The sequence below is a fragment of the Alternaria alternata genome (assembly GCF_001642055.1).
Source record: "Alternaria alternata strain SRC1lrK2f unplaced genomic scaffold CC77scaffold_4, whole genome shotgun sequence".
Lineage (NCBI taxonomy): Eukaryota > Fungi > Ascomycota > Dothideomycetes > Pleosporales > Pleosporaceae > Alternaria > Alternaria alternata.
Window position 1 is genome coordinate 483,171 of NW_017306193.1, and position 14,985 is coordinate 498,155.

Genomic DNA, 14,985 nt, shown 5'->3' on the forward strand with positions numbered 1-14,985 from the left:
ACACGTGGGGAAAGCAAAGGAGTAAAAGAAGGAATCTGGGCTTACCTCCATGGTTGTTCAGTGGTAGTGTAGCGTCTTTGCGTTGCGCACGGTGGTGATAGTCTTTAGGCCCGAGCCTGCCACTGCCCCAGAACCGCTGTCCTTGCTAATGAGCCGACGCCCAACTCAACCCACCACTTCAGCCAGACACTCGGGATTACTATGTCTCTTCCAAGAACACTTGCATCACCCTCTGCCAGGGTCCCCGTCCTGCTGATTCTCTCTTCGCAAACGTCCTTTGTTGATAACCAGAAGCCGAAGAAGCCGGGTCGGCAAGGATGACAGTCCGCGGGCGCCCAGTCGTCGGGCACCAGAGCGTCACTGCAACACGAATCGAGGCCGGGTCGGAGATAAGTCAGTGCTGCTAATAGATAGCTGTAGTAGTACGATGCTGAAGCATCTGGGAACGTCGTAGAAGACGGATAGTGTCATCGCAAGGAGACGGTTGGTCGCGTGCAGTCTACGTTCGCTTAACACAGGAAGATCTTCAGGCACCATCACATCCTCGTTCTCAGCTTTCCAACACCAGCCCAACTACGATAAAGAGTGAATGCCCTTGTAGTCCGTGGCTTGGAGTAATTGCCCCATTCGTGTTATGCAAAATCAAACTCTGTCAGCCCAACCCTACTCGAGTCAACGCTAACGATATTACCGCATGGCAGGCAAGGATGCGTTTTCGCGGATAGCTATCCGCAGCAGCAAGGTTACACGACGTTCCAGGAACGCTCCCCAGCGTCATTGATACCAGCGTCACATCCCCTTTAGCATCTGATGAAGCAGATAGATATGTACGAGTAATCTCAACGAGACATCAATATACGTGTGGTCCTAAACTTGCTCATCAACTCATGTATTGTGCACGACGCTTCTCGCTATGTTCGTACATCATTAGAATACCAAAAGCAATATCAAAAACTACCCGACGCTCCGGCCCTAAGTGTTGCTGGGCGAAGTGCATGTGAGACATGCTGACTTCATACACCCACACCTAAAATCCAACCTGGGAATACGAACGCAAAGATCCAAAGCCATTATTTCCGTTCTCCACATCTCCGTACACCAGAAGCCCGTAGGTCTACCTGAATATGATCTTCATTCCAACAAGTAAAATGGCATCCCTCATTTCCGGTCGGATGATACCAAGTACGTCGACTATTTCAGTCCCGCGGGCCTGTCACCTCGGCACCTAGAGTGCCCGCAGCTAACTGACCCAGTCCGCCGAAGAAGGCAAGAAACAGGGCTAGTGCAGTTGACTCGCCAGCGTGAACCAGATCCCCCTCAGGCGCAGAGCCGTCCGATTCCATTTCCTGCACCGCTCGCTTGGTCTTCTCGGATGGTTGGTAGGTAGCATCAGGATCACCAGCGAACGAGCCTGCGTCTGAATCCGCATCCGAGATACGCGCTTTCCCCCTTGTGCTGCGCCGCAGAGGTGCACCTGTCGGTCCTGAATGCGTTGCACTAGATGTACCGTTGACAGCCAAATTCTTAGCGGGACGTCCCGGTTTTCTCGGTGTTGTGGGTTCTACAGGCGACGATGGCTCGCTTGCGTGCTCCATAACTCTGGCCAGGTCTTGCTTGAAGCTAACATGTTTCTCGTGAGTCGGAACAAGGAAAGACAGTATGCTGCTTTCCAAGATAGCATGCACATCTAAGTCGCGGGTGAAGGTCCACGTCAGCAAGCTGATGGCTGCGAAGAGAACATCAAGGCTTGTGACACTGATAGCCGGGTGCATACTGATATGCTTTAGAGCCTGGCCAGCGTTGCTGATGCTGGTGAGAAGCCTGTTCGTATTTGCCGAATCGCTGTTGCCGATAGAGTTGGAGAAGAGATCCCAAACATGAGAGCGCTGGGCGGGTCTGTTGACATAGATCAGAGTGGTCCATACACGCCAGTATACGAGAATAGAGGCTATTGACAGCGCGTGGAAGACTTTGGCGTATGATCTATGAGCCGCTGCCTTGGACGTATGCTGGTGGCCCAGAGCGTAAGGGACCAGTTGCGGGGCAAAAGCAAAGGCCAAAGGCATGGTCAGATAACCCAGTCGCATCATGCTCTTGTCGCCGAACTCGGAAACCAGTTGGGGGAAGAGATTAAGCGTGATGAGCGACGCAACAATGCCGGTGTCGTATACGAAGGCATATGGGGTGAACAACGCATCGTGTAGTGGAGTATCATCGCGGTGTATAGTCAAAGGCGTGTACAGGATTGTGATGAAGAACAAGCTCAAGGCATACCCTAAACTCCCGATTGAGCTCAGTAGCACAAACGAGGCGATTGTCGTGTTGGAAAGATTGCGTCTGCGACCTTTAGAACAGAAGTCAGTGGAGGTACTTGGGGCTGCAATGACGGCGCTGACATACCCTCGGCGCCCATAAAGATGGAGCTTGCAATTAGTCCAACAAAATACTGGCTGGTATAGAGGAATCCTTCAGGCTTCATAATTCCGACCTTGTCGAATTCGCGCACCAGATCTATGTCGGCGATCCAGTCGGCCAGGTACCAGCGCCCTTCCGCTCCAGTGCCGTACCAGCCGCTCCACAGGCTGCCTGGAATGTCATGTTTATTCTCTCCAGCCCACCGAACGTACGAGATGGCGCGCCAGAGGAAGGCGAAGCTTCCTACCGAGAGCAGTGAGAGGAGCGCAATGATAGAGAAGGTAACGGCATGACGACGGCGAGCGGAGTCTTGTGAGCGCGTGCGTGTTGACGGCGGCTGCGATTTGGCGGCGCGTCGAGTAGTGAGAAGCACACGAGCTGTGAGTACCGTGACGAGGAGTACTTGGCCGCCGAAAAGGGCGATGGGGAGCGAGTTGCTGCGCGTGGATGCGACGGTGTCGACTGGCGCCATGGTGTTGGCTGGGTGATGCGATCAAAGATAGGGATAGATGCGCATTACGCGACAGCAACGAAGTGGTTTGGTATAAGACGGAAGCAAGTCAGCCCAGCTGGAAGCATAGCTGGCTTGTTTTCATCTGGAACGCGCCTGCCTCCCCGCCGCCCACCTATGAACGTCACTGACGTAGTTCTGGAGCTTACCCTTGTTCCACGCTAGGCTCTTCCCGTATTGGCCGTCGATCTGGCGCATCTCCGTTTTGGCTTGCGCGACGCGAACTCGAGCCTCCAACACGATACCCGCTTTATCATGCCACATACCTATGGAGACGAAGACCTCGACAATGCCGACGACAAGTACCATGAATCGTCCGATGAAGACTTTAACCCCGACGCTGCCCCAGCTGAAGAGGCATCCAGCTCCGAAGACGAAGACCATGTCACTATAGAACCCACACAACGCAAGGGCAAGCGGAATGCACCGGCCGATCAAGACCTCGACTCTGGAGATGAGGTGACAATACAAGCTGCGCGGAAGAAGCGGGCGAAGAAGAAGGGCAAGAAAGGCAGCAACGAAGACGAGCTGATCATATCGGATGATGAAGGCGGGGAGGGTGGACTTATCAAAACTCGGGCCCAACGGAGAGTTGAGGGCAAGGAGAGGAGACCGCTTGCAAGAACCGAGGGCGCAACTGTTGATGTCGACGCGCTATGGGCTCAGATGACAGCAGCGCCTTTGAAGCCTCTGGAATCCACCAAACCGCAGGAAGCGGCCGCGCCACAGCATCATGCACCCGTAGTCAACATTCCAGTATCGGCGGAGGAAGAAGAACAGCTGACGATCAAGAAGATCTTCACATTCGCTGGGCAGGATACTACCGAGGAGAAGCAGATACCACGCTCGCAACTTGACAAATACCTCAAAGATGGTTGGAAGACACTCGATGCACCCGCTGCAACCACGCCTGCAGCAGAATCCCCTAAAGTTCCCTCCGAATCTACCGGACCCAAGCTCCGTCGTCCTGTCCGCCGCCCTTCACGATTCGATCCTAACCCTACAGGCTATGTCCGCGCTCTCGCACCTGAACATCAGCTCTCCTGGCCCCGTACATCCACCACCTTACAGCCCGATCAAGAACTCGTTCCGGAAGCCGACGTCCCGATCACGAAGAAGGCAGAGAAAGCGCAAAAGCTTAATGTTGTGGACAAATCGCGCATGGATTGGACAGGTTTTGTGGACAAGGAAGGCATCGCAGAGGAACTGGATACACATGGAAAGACCAAAGAAGCCTACTTGGGTCGTATGGAATTCTTGGCTGGTGTTGAGGCACGGAGAGAAGAGGAGAGGAGGAACTTGAAGATTAAGGCTGCGGCCGCTGCGCCCACGGCAGGCTGAGCTGTAGCGCTCGTAATGTTCTGGAGAGGTGTAGATGCTTTCTAATGATACCCACATGTCGCTTTACAGGGATGTGTTCTTTCCTGCTTCCCTGTCATGACTTCTTTTGCTCTGCGGCTACGTGTGCCTGCTGGAACGAGGCGATCGGACTCTTATTGGCACATGAAACTTCGCGTAATCATTGTATGGTTATCATTTCGTGCTGACAATTAATGGGAAGCGAAAGCGCAAATGGGTATACTGCAGCGCGGATACGACAGCAAGAAGCAAATATACAATGTCATGGTGCGTAGATACGACCACAGAAGATGAAGCCAAAGAACGAGATGGAACAGATCTCTACATATTCTCTCCAACCGTCCACGCTGTCAAATGTCTTGGAAGTTGCTACCGGATAGGCTCCTCGAGCGCGGCCTCAAAGTCGTCTTCCTCATCTTCCTCGTCGTGCTCAACTGGCGCCTTGATAGGTTTCGGCTTCATATTAGCACGGATGGATGATACTATAGCCCTGGAGTACTCAGAGCTATTTGCCTTTAGTCTCCCAAGCTCGCGTCCTGCCACAGTGAAAACGAACGTGGATTGTTCGGGCCGTTGAAACGTGTTGTACAGTACCGATGCTTTGATGGTATCCCACAGACATGCTCCAGGCGTAAGATACTCATCCATAAGAGGTCGAATATCGGGATGGCCTAAGAAATCGATGTACAAAGTCAGTGTACGTTTCACACACAATCCGTGTACGGGAGAGCTTACCAGGATCGTCAGGCCGTATAGCCTGGTACCGTTCGTAACAGGTGTTCACGAGAGTGTTGAAGTGGTCGTTTGTGCTCATATTACTGTGGACCCCAGCGTTCCAAGTATTTTTCACTTCTCTCAGTTTGCCAGTCAGAGACAAAAGTTCCTTCTCGATCGTCTTCGATCTGTTCTCACTAAGGTGCTTACTCGGATAAAGCAATGCCTCATCCAGTTGGGAAGCTTTCAAGAAGACGGATTTGAGCTGCACCATTGTCTCAATATTGTGCGCTCTTACAACATCGAAGTAGATGTAGTCAATTGCATGCTTGGAGTCGTATCGGTATGGCTTCTTCCGGGATTTCTCGACTTCTGTGGAGTCCTTGGTGTTGAAGCAATCCTCCATCGCGGCCTTGTAAACGGGCTGCTTTGGTTGTTTTGGTAGTCGGCGTACCCACCGATCGAAGTCCGCCTGTGTAAAAACATAGCCTTGTTTGGAAGCATCGACTAGCAAGTCGTGCATATCATACAGCTGCTCAAGCTTTGGTGAATATATGCGATTTTCGCTGTAGGCTTGCTTCTCTGCAATGGTGGTGACGAAACCAAGTAGAGAAGGATTATTGCGGAATTCGAATGCTTTACAGAGGAATTTATCCACTGTTTCCGGGTTGCCGGTATCCATGATATCCTTGAGCCTTTCACTTCGTGTTTTTATGCCATACTTTGCAGGATCAGGGGGCTGTACTGGCGCTGGCGCATTCAGAAATGGCTGCACAAGTGTGGTTTCCCAGCATATCCAGAACATATCACCATCGTAATCACCACCTTGAAGTTTTCCGGCTAGTGGGTAACGGCCTTTACACGGAAAGACCACTACATCTACTAAATGCGATAGTTCAGGGCGTATGGTTGTGCGCACTTTCTGGATGTCTGAGCGGCGACAAGCAGGCTGACGGGCGACTAAAGCTTCCATATCCCTAAGACAGAGGTACTTCTCGTCTGTCTTCTCGTCGACGAATGAGGATGAGAATTGCACCTGGATTTCTCCTGGCTCCAAAACCCCGAGAGGATCCGCTACACCATACAAAAAGGCCGATTTTGCAAGCGGTACCCGCAGCTTGGATTCCTGGAATATTTGCTTGGTCTGAATAAAGCGTTCGAGGCTTCTGGCAAGATACGGAAACCTGGTGGGTAAAAAGCCCGATTCTAGTAGAAACTTTAGCTTTTCCTCTAGAGATAATGGCAGTGCACCCTGCCAGGAAGGTTCAGTCCGGGTCTTTGCGCCGTTCTGGTGAACCCAATCGTACGTCTTGACAGGATCTGGAAGCAATTCTAGCAGCTTCTTGCGTTGCGTATCGAGGCACTCCCTCATGAGACCAGAAACAGCTTCTTTCTTTATGCCTCGATCAATCAAGATAGGAATGAACGATATATGGAGTTCCGATGGTGACGGCGCGGAACTGTAGTTGGACACCTCAAAAGTTCGGTGATGATGTGGCTGGTCGGCAGGTGGGTGAAATTTCTGTTGACTCTTGTTGATTTTGATCCAATATTCGAGATGCTGAGGATCCTTGGTGAATGACTCTGCACTGATCATCCAGAGTCCCTTAGCTCCACCAATACGTCCCTGAAACGCACTCGGTAAAGGACCAGAAACTCCAGTAGCTTTCTTGTATCGCTGCCATATGTCTAATGCGGCACCCACAGAGATGATTGAGCATCCGTCATTCATGACCGTATTGTTAGGAAATGGCTGCCAATGTAGTCTTGGATCGTCAAACCGTGTGTCTTCCGGGTCACTTGAAGCCAAATCATCATCCACGTGGATGATTTGCGATGTATCAAAGCATAATGTTGGAATGGTTCGAGAAAGCCCGAGTTCAATGCGAGCAAAGGCTTTGCAAAAACCCTGGTTCTCGTTGGTATCAAACGGTAGGAACTGATGAATCATCCGACCCACTGAACACGGTTGCTTAATGCCCCATCCTTCTGTCGCGAAGAGTACAATTCTTTTTTCGTGGACCGTATCCTTCCGGCGGGCGTTCTTACTCCTTTTCAAATCTTCAATGTGGAAGGCTCTCCATTTACGACCCAAGAAGGAATGTTCGGTAAGGAGCCATGCTTGCCATTGACTGCGAATTTGTTGCACCTGATCAGCGTTGTAGCGGGGCGTCTTGGAAGAATCAAATTTGGGTGTGTGCAGGTAGAGGAAGCGGTCTGAACCAAAGATTCGCTCAAATCGACACGATTTGTCTGCCTGTACCGGTAACAGCGTCGGATAGACAACGGGACCAGTGTCTTTTAGACTGAAAGTGATGTGCCCCTTAAATACGTAACCATCAAATTTGCGTTTCGCCGATGGCCAGAGGCGACTTGACTCACGCAGCTTCACAGGTGTAATGCTGTTATTTTTCTCAATGAAACGCCAAAAGGCTTCAGGATCAGAAGACACGGTAGATACGTCCATGCCACGGACCAAGTGCTGTACTTCGACGGAGTGCTCTATCGCTAGACGTTGACAGATAAAGAGGATATGGTAAGGAACGTGCTCTAGTGCTTTAGGGAGCTCACCCACGAAGAGATTCTGGTTGGGGAGATCGCGTACTTCGTATGACATCTTTAAGGGAGACTGTGTGTCAAGAGATGTCTGCCCTTGATAGTTTGGTACCCCATTGGATGGGAATAGTGTCGAATCCGATGTGTAGGCTTGCTGATCGCTCTGGTTGGTAATGAGAGGCGCTTGAAGATTTCCTTGCCTCTCATTTGGAATCAATTCCGATCTATTCCGCTTGTCTTCAACCTCGACAGAGGCCTGAAGGAGACTGTCTTCATCGATAGAACCAAAAGTCGACCGGCTTTGACCGCTGCTTCCTTGGGAAAAGACTTCATTGAGATCTCGCTGAATGTCTTGTTCGAATACTCCATTTCCTGAACGCCAAATAGCTTGGTAGAGATCGCGATCATCTAGGGAATCCACTGTATTCGAACTTATCTTTGTCAATCTAGGCTCGAGCAGGCTCGTCTCCTGGAGATCTCTGACAGCATCGATTGACGTAAACGAAGTGTTTGTAGTAGCTGCTGTCTCCTGGGAAGAAAAAGATGTGTTGTTGAAGGATGTGTTGGCCGAGGATAAGCCTGAAGGTGCAGCCTGGAAAGATCGAGCCATGTTGAGAGTCGGCTTCACGAACTGTGGCGGTGCGATGGGCGAAGATTTGATAGACTTGACAGTCTGCTTCCCTTTGGAGGTTTTGGTCAACTTTGCCGAGTTCTCAGAACGACCGGAGCTTTCGTAAGGCCTTTTCTTGGTGATATGTAAAGAGACATGATTACTTGCCTGATAAAGCGTCTGTGCTGGCCTAGTAGACGGTGATGGTGAGGGCGATGGGGATGGGGATGGCGATTGTGGTGTCTCAAATTCTTGGTCCGTCTCATTATCAGTGTCAACGTCTGTAGGTGACCCTGGATCGATGGCCGTCGCATACGATTCACGCTCATCTTGCTGGACGTCGAGCGAACGGTTTGTTGCCTGTGGAACTGACTTTACTCCTGTGCTCTTTTTAGCTCTTGCATAATACTTTCCCCTTTACCCCACAACTAGTTGCCAAGTAATAGCATGTGCAGAGTGCTAGGCCGACAACTCGCACTAGAAAGAGATAGTAATTCGAGCAACATAGGTTATGAATTGCACCCAGTTATTGAGCATAGACATCCTCTACCGATGTGGTAAAAGTGCAGGTAGAAACTTCGGAGGGCGTAAAAAGCAAGTGTACCTACCACTTGAGGATGTGGTCAAACTTTTGGGCGGTTCATTTTTTGGCATCCTACCCCTCGGAACCAGTTGTGAGTTTTTCGTACGGGACAAAATCTCATGAAGTTCTTTAAGACGCTTTTCGCGTGTCAGACTCGGAGCAAGGCTTTCAAATTCCCTGATCGCATGATGCAGGGCTGGCTGTGCGCTGTAGAACAGCAACTTAACAAGCGCACAGATCTTGTCTGGAGTATCATCCACCTTCGATCTTTTTGGCGACCATTCAGCGCCACGAATCTTTAGGCCAACCTTCCATTCTTTCTCCAGCGAGCGAATTAGGTCGTCGATGGCTGCCCCAGGGCGGCGGAGGTGCGGAGTTCCCGGTAGCGAAGCGGCAGGACCACCGTTACCCGTCATGACGCAGGGCAACAGCGTTCCAACACGCCTCGTGGTTCATGCGATCAGATCAATGACATGAACTCTTGCGAGCAAAAGAGAGCGAATATGGGTTGGAGGAAATGTGATATGGTGGGGTAGGTTGCGGAAGGCTGGGGATACTGGATGTGTGCCTGAGGCAGCGATTGCTGGGCGTTGAAACCAATGGTCTGTGCATGCAACGCGTTATCACGCAGTCACGCGGCGGGACCATTCACCGAGGAATACAGTTCCACCACTAATCCACGCAGCGCCTTCCAAGAGCTTAGTCAGTAACCAGAAAAAAAAACGTTTCACAGTATCTCCGGAGAACACATCATAGTCCTCACTGAGCTTCTTAAAGCTATCGCCGTGGACAATGGTAACCTGTGGCGTGGATAGGAGAAGAATATCATGTGTCATATACGGCTCCATGAGGTCGTCTAGATTTGTGCCATTTCGCTTTTCGCACTATGGCGGATATTTTCCCAAACATGCAATAGGTATTCGTGAAATTCAATGAACCGTGAACCAAGCCCCATCCTTCCCAAATCCAAGCTCTTTCAAGCTTAGACCTTCATCTCCTCGAGACCGTGCTTCCAGACGGTAACGTAGGGTGTGACACCATCCTCGCGGTAGTTGAGGAGGACGATCATGCCATCGGGGTTCATGGACTCGCCGGTGAAGAACTCGTAGTCCTTGAAGTTGCTGATGATCTTCTTGGCGTAGCCAGAGGCCTTGGTCTCGAAGTCCTTGATGGTGGCCTCGTCAGCACCCTTGCTCTTAAGGGCCTCCTTGACTGCCTTCATGTAGCCTGCATCTCGTTAGTCGTGCGCTTCTTGTAATTTCTGCTAGCGTATTTACCCTTGAGGTAGGTAAGGTAGCCCTTCTTGTCGAAGCCGGTCTCGTTCAGGCGGAAAGAGTAGACGACGTCGATCTTGGTCTCCACGTTGTCCTCGGCACCCTCCTCTTGCTCCTCAGCAGAAGCATTGGCACCAGTGTCTATGCGATGTTAGCTCTGTGACTGATCCGTCTGCATTGGCGGGACCCACCGAATGATTCTCCTCCGACGTTGATCTTGGTGCAGTCGGCCTCGTAGACGACGCCGTCAATCTCCTGGAGGTTGTAGGAGTCAGAGATGATCTCGTCACCGGTGAGGATGTCCTGGAAAAAGGTCAGTACTCTGCGTCTAGTAGGGAAAACGTGTTATCCTCGTATGCGCAAAGCATGGTGAAGGCTCGCAGGGAAGGCGGGGTAGTAGCGCAGGCAAGAGCGACGCAGCGCAGGCAGAGCGTACCTTGTAGATGAGCATTTTGGCGGTGGGTGTGGAGTATGGGATAGAGTGGAAAGAGTGTAGGTTGGTCGGGGCTGGCAGTCGAGGGGTTGTAGACTGGAGCGGAAAGGAAGCGCTGGACTATAAGGGTGTGAGAGAGAATTTGGTGGGGTCGAAAATTGGGTGTGAAAGCGGGCTAGCCGCAAACAGTAGCAGCCATGGGCTGGCCGTGCGCACAGGGCGGGTGGCGAGAAATGCAGGCCGGTGGCTTTGCGACGACTAGGCCGGCCCGGGTGCTCGGCGGCGAAATGTCATGATGCGCGCGTATATCGTAAACCCCCGTCATGCCTTGCTCCTGTCACCGGCACGCAGCACCACTCTCACACGACTTTCACCTCCACATCGCTCCGCTCACCTCAGCCTCTCCTTTCTGAGCCCGACCGGTCAATTGCAAGCCCTTGGCCAAACACTTCAAGCGACCCTCCGTCGTCCGCTGCATCGCTCCCTTCTCCCTAATTTCCCTGGTCCGCGGCTTCCGGCCTTGTTCCGTCTTTGTCACCCCGTAGCTGACGCTGCGGTCCCGCCACGAGCAAGCTGCTTCCTTCACCATCGTCACCGGCTACTCTGCGCTGCTTCTCCACCTCACATAGTTACCTCTGTAATCGATAATCGCCTCTCCCAGGGCACCTCTGCCGCATCATGGCGAGCGCAAACACAACATCATACGACCTCCCGCCGCTCCCCGAATACACCCTCGAACCTCTCCAACCGCTCACATCGTGGGCATCCGACGCCTTCATACAAGCGGCATTGCCTGTTGTTGGCTACTGGGTCGTCTCTCTGATCTTTCACGCCATTGATGTTTACGACCTGTTCCCGCAATACCGCCTGCACACGCCAGCTGAGGTCCTCAAGCGCAACCATGTTTCACGATACGAAGTACTACGCGACGTTATACTCCAGCAAATCATCCAAATAATTGCCTCCTTCAGCCTGTCGTTATTCGACGACGCGCCCACGACTGGCAAAGCTGACTACGATGTCGCTTGGTACGCGCAAAAGATCAGGCTCGCACAACGCGCCGTCCCATACGTCTTGTCTGCAGTAGGCGTCAACCCAATTGTGCTAGCCTCCAAGGTTGCTACTTCTCAACCGATGCTCTCTTCTGTTCTTGTCGGAGGCAAATACCCCGCGCTGCTGCAGACAGCGACAATTGCCGGAGAGCAGACTCTGGTTCCCGCTTTTGCTTCATGGGAGATGGCTGTCGCTAGCTTTGCGTACTGGTATGCCATACCCGCCCTCCAGTTCAGTGCTGCTATTGTCATCATGGACGCGTGGGAGTACATGCTGCACCGTGCGATGCACTTGAACAAGTGGTTATATGGTAAGGCCTGACCGACATAATGCTCCCGACGCCTTTTTTTAACATGAATAGTAACTTTCCACTCACGCCACCACCGTCTTTACGTGCCATATGCCTACGGAGCTCTGTACAACCACCCGATCGAAGGATTCGCGCTCGATACCCTGGGTGCTGGTTTGAGCTACCTGCTTACCGGCTTGACAATGCGTCAGTCCATGTGGTTCTTTACGGGATCTACCATCAAAACGGTCCTCGATCACGGTGGTTACGCTTTTCCCTACGACCCTATCCACTGGATCTTCCCCAACAATGCCGCTTACCACGATATCCACCATCAAAGCTGGGGTATCAAGACCAATTTCTCGCAACCCTTTTTCGTCTACCTTGACCGACTTGGTGGAACAATGTACAAAGGCGATGTAGCCGCCAAGTACGAGCGTGCTCGTCTTACGGCGCAGCAGAAGGTCGACCAAGAAAAAGAGAATGAAGCTACCGCAGTGCCTCTGCCAATTGCTACAGCCTCCAGTCTGTCACAAGACGAGAGTGCGGTGCCACAAGGCGCATCCACGCCTCGCATTTCACGAAAGAAGGCCAGCAGCATTTCATCGACAGCGGGCACGAACTTCAAAGACCTAACGAACAAGGTCAACCAAAACTTGCACGGCAGGAGAGCCAACGTTCTAGGGCTAGAAAGCTCGCATTGATGGTACTGATTTTCTTCTCCTACTTACACAAACATCACAAGGTTACAGTAATGTATAGTTCTCTGGTGTATAACTCCCGGGTAGCTTTCTTGCGTCTGCTGCATTGTATTACTTTCTTGCATGTTCCGATAGCTTCACATTTACCCCTGGTTGTTCTTGAGATACGGCCTGTTATTCTGTCATCATTCGCTCACGGACTGTACGATTTTGGGACGGCGTTTTCTGGATGGTTTGGACCGCATTGAATTTGAGTTGGTCAGCTACAATACTAGATTGTTTATTGCCTACAATCTAGTTCTATGCCACACTTTTGAATATGTGGATGACTTACAACACAATGTTTTACTCAGTCAATCTTAGCTGATACACCAACTCTGTCTCAATGAGACTGTCTTCAATTCCAGCACCCCGTGGACGCCGACCTTTGGCCATGGTGCGTATGGTTCTATTTAAATCTCCATCTAGTACAACTCGTACCCCTCAAGCCGTTCCATGACATATGTATACATATTAATAGCTTTCACAGATTGTACTCACACGTGTCAAATATATGTATTGACACCATTGATGAATCATGAGTTCACAACGTTTTTCTGCAATTGCACCTTTTGGTATTCTTAATCTCCTATATCTTCTTCCATACTCGCTACAGATCTATCACAGTAACCTTCACTGCAACTTACCCACAATGCATCACAACCACAAAGACAAATCGCAACACTTTATGATGCGTTCGTTTCTGCACAAGATGGAGACTCGCCGTCTCCACAACAGTGACATGAAAAGGCTTGTCCGGATCCTCAGAAAAGTGCCCGCTCCTACCGAAGAGGATTATGAGCGCAAGGAGGTGCTCTACCGTGAACGTACCAAGAAGGCTATCCAACGTCTTCCCAGTCGGCTGCGCTGCTCGCGGCTCTCCTTTGGTTCTACAAGCCTGTGCTCGATACACAATGATCTAAATCAAAACCTGGTCAACGACATATGGAGCTGGATACGCCACGAATTTGACGGCGCTATCGGAAAGTTTCTCTATCCACTTATCATGTCTGACGGTGTTCTAACAGCCGACCAGAAGTATCAAGTCCGCCAATTGGAACCAGTGTTACAAATGTGGCAACCCAATTTCAGCGTCGAAGCCTCCGCTCCACCGGATCATGAGCCAATCCATTGTGGATCCAGATGGCACTACCAGCAAAACAAATGCTCGGCCTGTATAATGGCGCGCATCGGCTCCCACGAAAACGTCCTTTTTGCGTTGTTCGCAGGAATGGTTGGCCGTTTCAACACCAAGGCATTTACCACAATGGACGCCCTCCGCAGCGTTGCTGGTTGGGATAGTATGAAGAGCAAACGTCTTAGATTTGTGCGTTATTGGGTCCGGAAAACAACTGGAGATACTGCATTGCTGAGAGCGGGCGACCTAGGTCTGGAGCTTAAACGCCTTCGCGTCCAGTGGAAGCATGAGCGATACCATCAGCCTCGTTTACCTTCTCGGAAAAGGATGCAGAAGACACGCGGTCTGGCTTTAGATCAAACCTCAAAGATTCCGATTGAGACTGTTCATGTGCACCCTCCTGGTCGTTCTACAACCAGTACTGTAAGCTTGCAACAATCCAACCAGAGAGCCACTCCGAAGCTGTTGGACCAAAAACTTGGTCCCAATCCCCGACCTCCAGATGCAAACAGCCTATCGCCATTAGAAGATCTGGGTTTCCAGCTTGAAATGCCCAGCATGCGTGAGCGGACGTATACAATTCCTGGCGACCAGCAAGATGTTCACCCGGCTTTGAGGGAATGCCCTACGTCCGTATCTGTCCACTCGCCAATGAACGCTTCAGAACAGTTCCACGAATCGAGAAGCCCAGATGGCTCATACGGCACCTTGGAGCCTGATGACAGGATGAGTTTCGTTGCTCCTAGGCCGGCCCTGCTTCACCCACCCCTCACACTCGATCGTAAGCCTCTGCAGAGATTGAGATCTATGAACAATGATCTTCGTGCAGACTCCATCCACAACATTGCTCCTTCGATGATCTCGTGTGCCTCAACCAAACTGTACGCCCCGTCTGTTGCAACAACCCGTACAATCGCCTCTTACAACGGTGGCCCGTCTTCTCGTGCCAACTATGTGGATCCCCTCGACAACCCCATCTATAATTACATCGAAACGCAAGAGGAGCGCGTAGAAAAGTATCGCAGGCTCCTAGCCACGCGCCCTGATTCTGACCCTTTCGCCGAGTACGAAGATGACGCTATGGTGCTTCCAAGACCACAGCGACAGTCCATGTACTCTGCTTTCGGAGACAACGCGTTTGATGACAGCCGTTTCGACAGAATTGACGAAGAGATCGCGGAAGATGAAACCGAGGATTGGGAAAAGACCGAGCCTGATGGAGACGATGAGCTATTCTCAGAGGAAAGAGGCATAGGGGTGGAATGAGGAGTTTGATGCAAGTGTGCGCTCTGATGATGTGGATTGAGCAA

General features: G+C 51.3%; 6 protein-coding genes across 6 annotated transcripts; 3 read left to right on the forward strand and 3 right to left on the reverse strand.

Annotated features, from left to right (window-relative positions):
• Positions 1 to 732: 732 nt before the first annotated feature.
• On the reverse strand, positions 733 to 3,030 carry CC77DRAFT_1017390 (hypothetical protein). Its single transcript, XM_018524396.1, has 2 exons — positions 2,401 to 3,030; positions 733 to 2,344 (listed from the first exon to the last, which is right to left on the reverse strand). The coding sequence occupies exons 1-2, from the start codon at positions 2,885 to 2,887 to the stop codon at positions 1,197 to 1,199; spliced, it is 1,635 nt and encodes a 544-aa protein (XP_018389167.1). The 5' UTR covers positions 2,888 to 3,030; the 3' UTR covers positions 733 to 1,196.
• Positions 3,031 to 3,181: 151 nt separating this feature from the next.
• On the forward strand, positions 3,182 to 4,617 carry CC77DRAFT_956461 (BCNT-domain-containing protein; the record flags this gene model as incomplete). Its single annotated transcript, XM_018535512.1, has 1 exon — positions 3,182 to 4,617. The coding sequence occupies one exon, from the start codon at positions 3,182 to 3,184 to the stop codon at positions 4,265 to 4,267; it is 1,086 nt and encodes a 361-aa protein (XP_018389168.1). The 3' UTR covers positions 4,268 to 4,617.
• CC77DRAFT_622125 (RNA-directed RNA polymerase 2) lies at positions 4,461 to 9,447 on the reverse strand. The gene is made up of 3 exons (XM_018532492.1): positions 8,774 to 9,447; positions 5,021 to 8,545; positions 4,461 to 4,956 (listed from the first exon to the last, which is right to left on the reverse strand). Exons 1-3 carry the CDS (start codon positions 9,162 to 9,164, stop codon positions 4,655 to 4,657), a joined length of 4,218 nt encoding a protein of 1,405 aa, XP_018389169.1. The 5' UTR covers positions 9,165 to 9,447; the 3' UTR covers positions 4,461 to 4,654.
• Positions 9,448 to 9,730: 283 nt separating this feature from the next.
• Positions 9,731 to 10,473, reverse strand: CC77DRAFT_1005982 (translationally controlled tumor-associated; the record flags this gene model as incomplete). The annotated part of the gene is made up of 4 exons (XM_018523384.1): positions 9,731 to 9,975; positions 10,026 to 10,163; positions 10,214 to 10,325; positions 10,459 to 10,473. 4 exons carry the CDS (start codon positions 10,471 to 10,473, stop codon positions 9,731 to 9,733), a joined length of 510 nt encoding a protein of 169 aa, XP_018389170.1.
• A 660-nt stretch (positions 10,474 to 11,133) lies between these two features.
• Positions 11,134 to 12,501, forward strand: CC77DRAFT_929543 (sphingosine hydroxylase; the record flags this gene model as incomplete). Its single annotated transcript, XM_018534108.1, has 2 exons — positions 11,134 to 11,818; positions 11,870 to 12,501. 2 exons carry the CDS (start codon positions 11,134 to 11,136, stop codon positions 12,499 to 12,501), a joined length of 1,317 nt encoding a protein of 438 aa, XP_018389171.1.
• Positions 12,502 to 13,228: 727 nt separating this feature from the next.
• CC77DRAFT_1028727 (hypothetical protein) lies at positions 13,229 to 14,941 on the forward strand (the record flags this gene model as incomplete). The annotated part of the gene is made up of 3 exons (XM_018526468.1): positions 13,229 to 14,098; positions 14,138 to 14,456; positions 14,505 to 14,941. 3 exons carry the CDS (start codon positions 13,229 to 13,231, stop codon positions 14,939 to 14,941), a joined length of 1,626 nt encoding a protein of 541 aa, XP_018389172.1.
• Positions 14,942 to 14,985: the final 44 nt, after the last annotated feature.